Here is a 9252-nt window from a genome sequence, read left to right on the forward strand (position 1 = left end):
AAATATGTCTAGATTTTTTAAAAAGTCAAATTTGAATATCACGTTACTTTTAAAGATTCTACAAACTTTTAATTTGGATACGACTTGATTTTTATGGAGCTAGTAAAACTAGATTAGACATCACTAGACTTTCCTACAAAATAACTAAAAATAATTAAGGTAGTGTTTGTAAAATCTAAAAATAAGTGTGTTGGATGCAATAATTGTCTCAGCTGTGCTGTTTAAAAGATTTGAGTTGCACCGTTAGCACTAGCTATAATTTTTGATAAAGCGACAAGCGCTCGATCGTACAAAGTGATTATGAATTTTTTGAATTTTTTTTATATAAAGAATCTATAAACACACTCTCTAAATTTCCTTATAAAATTGATTATACCCCATGAGAATACGCTTGTAGATCTTGTGATATCCAAAGATAATTATGATAAATCAAAATTTTGGATACCTCTAGTTTTTTAATTTTTTTCCCACGATGTAGCCAAGTTCTGTACTTTTAACACTGTGATCAAAGCACAAATTTATTCTAAAGGAAAACTGTAATTTTGGTCCTATATATTTGCCACTTTGCGATTTCGATATTCTATATTTTCATATTTTAGTTTTAGTCCTGCATGTTCCGATTTGTGGTAATTTTAGTCTTTTTTCTTCAAAAATGCTTACGTGACACTATAACGTCAGCTCCACATCAGCAGTGCATTAGTGCCACATCAGCGTCATATCGAAAAAATGACTAAAATTGCTGAAAGAACAAAAATAGCGGATTAAAGCTGAAATCTGAAAATATAGAGGGCCGAAATCGCAAAGTTACAAACATGTAGGACCAAAAAAATAATTTTACCTCATTCTAATAATAGAAAGTAGTGTAGGCCTGAATCCATCCAACACCCAAAACGAGAAAAAAACGACACACAAAGTACTGATCAATGGCCACAATGTTCATGCACACGCTAATTTTTCAGATCAAGCCAAACAAGAATCTTTGGAGTTTTGACAGGAAACTGGCTTCAAAAATGTCCCCTTTAACTTCAAATACCCTTAATATTTCTTGCTCCGCGCTGTCATGTGATGAAGCATTGAACCGGCGCTCCGCAAATTACAAGCCTCCCATTTGGGATTTCGACTTTATACAGTCGTTGAGCAGCGAATACACAGTAATATATATATATATATATACTGTATCATGCATGAAATATTCTTGCGTTCCGATTTCGTATAACATAGCTCCTAGCTATATATATTGGTCACTGTCTTTGCTTGTTAAAGATTTTATATAGTGACAACATACATGTGTATATATGTTGTAGGATGAGAGGTACGCAACAAAGGCCTGTGAACTCAAGGAGCAAGTGAAAAGAATGCTTGAGGGTCAAGATATAATATCGGTCGTCGGTGTGTTGGCCGAAGTGATCGATGATTTACAAAAAATGGGAATATGTTACCATTTTGAGGACGAAATCAAGAAAATTTTGACGTCCATTTATGACAAAAGATATGTTATTAACAATATTGAGGAGTGGAATGAAACCGCGGATTTGTATTCCACAGCTCTTGAGTTCAGACTCCTAAGGCAACATGGTTTCCCAGTCTCTCAGGGTATCGTATTCTTTTCAATTTACATGAATCAACTCCAAATATTACCTTTACTTATAGCTTGTGTCATATAATAATAGCATGCATATATATATATACTATATCTGCAGAGATATTCGATCGTTTCAAGAATGAGAGAGGTGAATTTGAGCCATGTCTTGGGGAAGATACCAAGGGATTGCTTCAATTGTATGAAGCTTCTCACTTGTTGACAGAAGGTGAAGAGACCTTGGAGGCAGCAAGAGATTTTGCTACCTTTTTTCTGCGCAAAAATCTTGAAGAGGGCACTATTGGAGTACTTGACGAAAATCTATCTTCATCGGTTCGCCATTCTTTGGAAATGCCACTTCATTGGAGGGTTCCAAGGCCAAATGCAAGATGGTTCATAGAGGAATACGGAAGGAGACCATATATGAACCCTATTTTACTCGAGTTTGCGAAGTTGGATTTCAATATTGTTCAAGCAACACACCAACAAGAACTCAAGCATGTTTCAAGGTACATCATCGATAAACTACTAGTTTCATTCACTTGGTGTTCTAATAATATCGATTAGCTTTGGCATGATTATTTTATCGTTGGTACGTACTATATATGAATACACAAAATTATAAGAAGAAGATGTGGTTTAACCAAGTCTAACAAGACGCGTTTACGGGATTGGATTTAAACCCGGGCCATTGCCATAATTCCTGTGCATTTGAGCTTTGGGCGATTTTCATATAGGTGGTGGAGTAGAACAGGGCTCGCAGAAAAGCTGCCTTTTGCAAGGGATAGACTTGTGGAGTGTTACTTTTGGAACATTGGTTGGCTCTCCGGCCCTCAGAATGGATACTCAAGAGTTACCCTCGCTAAGGTTAATTCGTTGATAACAATTATAGATGATATATTTGATGTCTATGCTACCTTGGAGGAGTTGCAGCTTTTAAATGATGTTATTCAAAGGTTAGGGATTCCAAACTCTTGTTACATTAAATATTACTAGAGCCGTCAAAATAAGTCAGGTTTGTCGGACGGATTGAGTAAACATTTTATTAGCCCGATTGAAAGCGTGTCTAAACAAGCCAACCAAAAGGGCCGCGGGTCATGGCGGGCCGGCCCGTATGAAATATCACAATAGAGACCAGTTTTCGAAACTCCTTAAATTTCTCCCGACCCTTGTTTTAAAATCATATATTATGTCGTGGCCAGCGAAAATAGAAAAATTTGTCCTATGATTTTTTGACCAAATAGTGATTGCGGTCATTTAACCAGTCAAAATTCAACTTCAGTTTAATAATTTGTTTCTTTTGCAATTTCAATAACTTTTTCGTTGAAGCAATAATGTGGCACCAATTACATCAATAACATTCAGTGCTATACCAGCTATGACAAGAGTCATAGCTAAAATTAAAATCCAGTTTTAAGTCACTACTGCAAGAAAAAAAAAATAAAGAAGAAAAAATAACACTAAAGATTGTAAAATAAACAAGATTATTGAATTAAGATTGAAAATTGACTCGATAAAGTTACGAATCCAATCAATGGGGCTGGAACCAATAAATGACCCGTGGGCCTTGGCTATCAACTACCACTTGGTTAAACGTAATGAAAAATACTAGATGTACACCTTGTAGTGTACATCTTGGTTTACACCCTTACTTAAAATTTTTCTAATTTTTTTTCATTAATTGCAAAATACCCATGATAAGAAATAAATATCTAGTTGATCAAGGAAAGTTTTATAATTAATAAGGAAGGGTGTAAATCAAGGTGTACACCGAGGTGTATATCTAGCATTACTCAAATGTAATACATGTGGGGAGGAGATGGGACCAAGGGAGGATTTAATAAGTTTTGGGACAAATTAAATTAGTAAAACTTGTGTACGTAGGAAAAAATCATGCATTAAATTCCAATTCACTTGTCTTAATTTGCTAACACTTTCAGTCTCAAATCATCGTCATACGTACCATCAAATTGATCCAAAATTTTTAATTTGAAATTTCAAATTTCAGATGGGACATCGAAGCACTCGATCAACTACCGGACTACATGCAAATGTGCTATCTAGCACTCAATAATTTGGTCGATGAAACGGCTTATCATGTTCTCAAAGAACAAGGACTTGCAATCGTCCCTTATTTAAGAAAATTGGTAGGCAACTATGAGTTATATATATCACCTTTTTGTTGACATTGATATTATTCTAAAGAGTCATATATGTGAGAGTAAAATAACCGTATCGAGCATAATATGAAAACAAAATTAACTCTTGAATTAAATATATTTGAGGTTGAGTTCCATTCGAAATTCGAAAAATTTAATATATGTTTTGCTTGAATTCGGTTAAAATCAAGGCTCGAGCTTAGTTTGACTCGAAATATTCACAAGAGCTACTCGAAAAAAAATCTTGAAATATATTTATTTGCTATGTAATTATATATATCAATCAAATATTAACTAAAAGTTGTGAGCGGCTCGCAAACTATCTAACAAATATTTTGGGCTCAAATTCGGCTAAAAAAAGAGTTAAAACATGTTTAAATTCGGCTTGAATTCTGTATATAATTTCTTTAATCATAAAAATGTCAATTAAACCAGAACGATTTGTTTACACATGCACCCTATGATGACCCAATAGAGAAGGGGATGATATGAAGGGCATGCATGCATGTAGTTGCCCCTTTTCAAACAAAAAATCTTCATATTCATTCAAAAATTTTCAAACAGTTACAGGATGATCTCCCTCTTCGATCAAGATACACTGAATATCCTTCTATATATATATATATATATATATATATATATATATATATATATATATATATATATATATTCCTACTTCATGCACACACTAACAATGTTATGTTTGAGACCTTGTAGTGGAAGGATTTGAGCCATACATATATACACGAGGCAGAATGGTATTCCAAGGGTTATACACCAAGATTGGAAGAATATATGAAAATTGCATGGATTTCGATATCGACTCCATTGATGCTCGGGTTCGCGTTTGTTCTAATGACGAATACAATACTCATGGAGGCAGCTGTTTCAAAATTTTTAAGATATCATGACATAGTTCGATGGTCGGGAACATTTGTAAGACTTGCTAACGATCTAGGAACATCCAAGGTACGTGTTTTCTATGAACACTTGTATTTGAAAATTTAAAAAATACGCCATATATATATATATATATATATATAGTGACGGATTCAGGATTTCGGTCTTTAGGGGTTGCCTACAAGATAAACACAAGATTTAAAAAAATAAATAAATTAAAGTAGCAATTATATTCAACTAATTAAACATCAACTATATGTTTCAAACAAAATATTTGTACATTAAAGGTATTCGACTCGACGTTCATTAGAATTTTTAAAGTTTTTTATGATAATATTTATCAATACAAATATTTTTAGCAATTAATTTCAATACATATCATCAATGCATCCAAGAGAAAATAGTCTTCTATTTTGCTCTGAAACTTAGTTTTGTTAATATCTATGACTGAGAATGAATTTTTTCTATAATAGTTGTAGAGTTTGAAAGTGTAACCACAAACACGATCACTCTAAAAACAAGCTCTTATATCTCTATGATGTCTCATTCTCTTTTATTTATTTCAAATATTTTATTTAATTATTTTAAATATATATATATATGTATATATATATATATATATGTATATATATATGTCTATCTTCATATACATATATATATGTGTGTATATATTATTTTATTTTATACTCAATTCATCTATATATATATATATATATATACTTTTTTTCACACATATTAACAATTTTTTTTTTTGAAAATGTCAATTGGTAAATAACTTTCCAATATTATCCTTATTTAATGAATACTTATATGTTATAAAAAAATTATTGAAAGTAATCTATATATTTAATGAAAATCTCAATTAAATATAGGCATATTAATTAAAAAATGTGAAAAAATATTATTAATTATCGTACAAGTCTATAGATTTTAGGAAAAAAATGAAAAAGTGATTATATATATAAAACAAGAAGTCTATTTTGATTTATTTTTTAATTTGTTTATAAATATATAATAATTATTTTTTATTTTGATCATATATATATATATATATATATATGTTGTTGTCTAGATTTTAAACTTTGGTAAGTATATATTATTATTATTATTATTATATATATACATATTTAATGTTTTTAAAATTAAAATATATCAATTAATATATTATATTATTATTATTTTATATAATATAACAATATTCTAGACCGACTGTCCAGTTGAACCTTTTTTAAGGGTTTACCGATTCGATTATCGGTCCGATTATGAAAACAATATTGAATTGAACCATGACGCTTGAGCTGCTGTACGATTTGAAAGATTTGAGTTGCACAATTACCACCAGTTATAACTTTTGGTAAAGCGGCAATTGTTCAATCTTGCACAAAGTTTGATCTTAGTCCAATAAGTTTTTTTTTTTAAATTTAGTCATTTTACAAATAAATGTTGCGCGACATCGATTATTATTATTATTATTATTATTATTATTATTATTATTATTATTATTATTATTATTATTATTATTATTATTATTTATGACGTTTGAATTCGCGGCTACTATCTTTCGGTACAAACTTTGTAAATCCTCAGACCAACGCAACATTTTGCAAACCACACGCTTGTCAGGTAAATGACACCAGGCAAGCTTATGTGACAGGCTAGCTAGTTCAAGAAAATGTTGGTAGAAGGAATCAAACATCTGACCACTGACCAAATTTTTATCCACTCACCAACTCGGGCACCCCTTGGGGGCCGACATTGAATATTAGCAATGTCTTCATAAATTATTTTCCCTGATTGGTAGTATTTCATTTGTATATTTTATTTATTTGATAATCATGTTGTATTTCGGAACGAATTAAGTAGGACGAGATGGAACGAGGTGACGTACCAAAATCGATCCAATGTTACATGAATCAAACTGGTGAATCCAAAGAGATGGCAGAAGAACATGTGAGGGGTTTAATATGCGCGACCTGGAAAAGGATGAACGAAGAATTACAAGCAACAAATTCTGAATTTTCGTGTAAATTTACGACAGGTGCAGCTGATCTTGGTAGAATGGCGATGTATATGTACCAGCATGGAGATGGGCATGGCCATCAAAACCTTGAGATTAAGAGACGTATATCGAGTTTGCTCTTTCAGCCCATTGTGTAGTCGGATCCAATTAATTAAGGACACCAATTCAAACTTATATATAATTCAAAATATATTTATATGAAAAATGAAAATTGTGTGTGATATGTTTAAGTATTAGTCATAGAGGCGATTAAGACGTTATATCTATTATTCTTATAAATATATTGTAGTTTTCAATGTGAATTTTTTTTTTTGCCTCTCATTGTTTCACATTATTTTCCTCCATTTCACCAACGTAAGCCTATTTCTACACTGTTATTTCAAAGGATTAGGATCCCCAACTGTGGGGGATATTAATCACTTTTAAGGCAGTACTTTTCTTTGTTATCCTTAACACCGTAAACATCCTTTCATGTTTTGGTAAAACTTTGACATTGATTCACACTTTTATAATTGATGATGATGACGACGACGAAGATGATGATATAGATAGATATATGTGGCAAAAATTTTATACTAATTATTTTGAATTCACATAAATGAATTGAAATTATCCAAATTATAATTAAAAATGTGTGTGTTGTGTAGTTTAAGAAATAGAAATATTACTCGCATTCAATTATGCAGAAAAAATAATGAATGAAAATAAAATAACATATATTTAAAAATTAAAGATCAAAATAAGATAACTAAATTTAGTAATAAATGTAAATTTATTTAATATTTTATTTCTGATTTTATTTAATCAAAACTTTATAAATAAAACTTTATATATTTCAATGAAGTCGAGATCTAAATAAAAATATATTATAAATTAAACTTAAAGTGTATATTTATTATTATTTTATTTAATTAAATGTATAATTAAATTTTATAAAATAAACTAAAAATTATAATAGTTAATATGAGAAAGTTTAAGTTTGGAAGGTCAATCAATCAATATTACATATATAAAGAAAGTCATATGTAAGGGCATTTTTGTCAAACAAAATAATAAAAATATAAAATGGAGTGTGATTAACAATTTTTGGAGTGTAAATAACACTCCCCATATATATATATATATATATTACGATAAGTAAGGGACATACAAGAAAAATCCATGTTGTTGGCCAATCAAATTAAATGGACGATAATTAAATGTGGAGTGCTGTACACATGGGTTGTGATGGGTTGTGGTGGGTTGCGATGGATTGTGGGCCGGTCCGGCCCGCTAGCCCGTTTTGACAGCTCTAGTTTTTATAATGCTCTCAAGTATTATAAAATAGTACTAGCGGGATAGGCATACACTTTGATAGGATCGAACACGGTGTGTAGAGGGGGTGAATACACACTTTAAAATATTTCTTGAGCTACAATAGCTCGGTTTTTGAAATATTTAGCACCGATGAATTAAATCGAGTTTGGTTTTCAAACCAAGCAGAAGACACTCGAAATAATACTTCGTAGAAACTAATTTATCATTTTGTAAATCATTTTAAAAGGATGCAAGTTGATAGATGAAAACAGTTTAGTTGAAGCATTTTATCAAACACATAAAATGCTTCAACAATGCAATCTAAAACAGTAGCAATGAATAAATACAAGAAATAAAGAGACTCAGAATTGTTTATGGATGTTCTGAGATTTCAACAACTCCTACATCACCCCTTCTTCCTCCTCGGAAGGATCCACTAGAAGACTTTGATTTATACAAGCCATTTGTACAAACCCAATCCAAGACTAGAACTTACCATTGCCTATCTTAGAACTCCTAGCCACCACTCGATTGTAGGCCGCAACCTCACAATCCGCATATAGTTTTACGTCTTTATGCCAAGACTACAAACACAATCTTTAACGTCTTTGTGTAAAGACTCTCACTCAACTAATCTATGAAATACATCTCTCTTTTATATGTGAGTGAGTTGGATGTGAAGAACTTGATTTTTCACGCTCAAGAATTTTGATGTGTTCTTCACACCTTTGGCTTTGCTCTCAACTAGCTGATTTCTTCAAGTAGGCTGCCCATACTTTGAATCTCCTTCAATAGCTTGTGTTTGAACTCCAAAATGTTGTATTTATAGGCTCCAAGAGTGATATAGCCGTTAGACACAAAAATAGAGCCGTTAAAATACTTTTGTACTGTTTCTGTACCTTTTCTGGAGCTAAACTGAATTTTACTAAACTGATCTTGGTAAACTGAATTTGGTGCGAAACTGGTACTGTAGCAGTTTCGGCACTGTAGCAGTTGAGCGATCTTCAGTTTGGGTGGGTAAACTACTCTTGGTCAACTTCAGTTTAGGTAGTAGTTTAGCAACTTCCAAGACATGTGATCAGTCTAGCTCTGTATCTCTTGATTCGTTGATTTCTGGGCAAAGTGATGAATACAAAAGTTGTAGTCTTTGATCTTAGCTGTCCAAATCCACCAATATCATACAATTCGGAGTTCATATGAAAACGTTATGCGCGAAATACCAAAACTGCTCAAAATCAGTTTAGCACAGAATCGGTTGAGTGAATGCGAGTAGTTTAGTGCTATATCTCTTGATCCCT

At 31.6% G+C, this 9252-nt stretch overlaps 1 protein-coding gene across 1 annotated transcript; it reads left to right on the plus strand.

Annotated features, from left to right (window-relative positions):
* Nucleotides 1-992: 992 nt before the first annotated feature.
* On the plus strand, nucleotides 993-6798 carry LOC140866471 ((-)-alpha-terpineol synthase-like). The gene is made up of 7 exons (XM_073271465.1): nucleotides 993-1151; nucleotides 1305-1593; nucleotides 1701-2088; nucleotides 2317-2535; nucleotides 3588-3726; nucleotides 4456-4707; nucleotides 6502-6798. Exons 1-7 carry the CDS (start codon nucleotides 1011-1013, stop codon nucleotides 6793-6795), a joined length of 1722 nt encoding a protein of 573 aa, XP_073127566.1. The 5' UTR covers nucleotides 993-1010; the 3' UTR covers nucleotides 6796-6798.
* The last annotated feature ends 2454 nt before the right edge of the window (nucleotides 6799-9252 follow it).

The sequence above is a fragment of the Henckelia pumila genome, chromosome 4 (genome assembly GCF_033568475.1).
Source record: "Henckelia pumila isolate YLH828 chromosome 4, ASM3356847v2, whole genome shotgun sequence".
Taxonomy (NCBI): Eukaryota; Viridiplantae; Streptophyta; class Magnoliopsida; order Lamiales; family Gesneriaceae; genus Henckelia; species Henckelia pumila.

Coding starts and splice junctions, on each gene's coding strand:
- LOC140866471 (XM_073271465.1), top strand. CDS start 1,011: ATGTCCCCTTTAACTTCAAATACCCTTAATATTTCTTGCTCCGCGCTG. Junction 1,594..1,700: donor TGGTTTCCCAGTCTCTCAGG/GTATCGTATTCT, acceptor CTATATCTGCAG/AGATATTCGATCGTTTCAAG. Junction 4,708..6,501: donor ACGATCTAGGAACATCCAAG/GTACGTGTTTTC, acceptor CGAATTAAGTAG/GACGAGATGGAACGAGGTGA.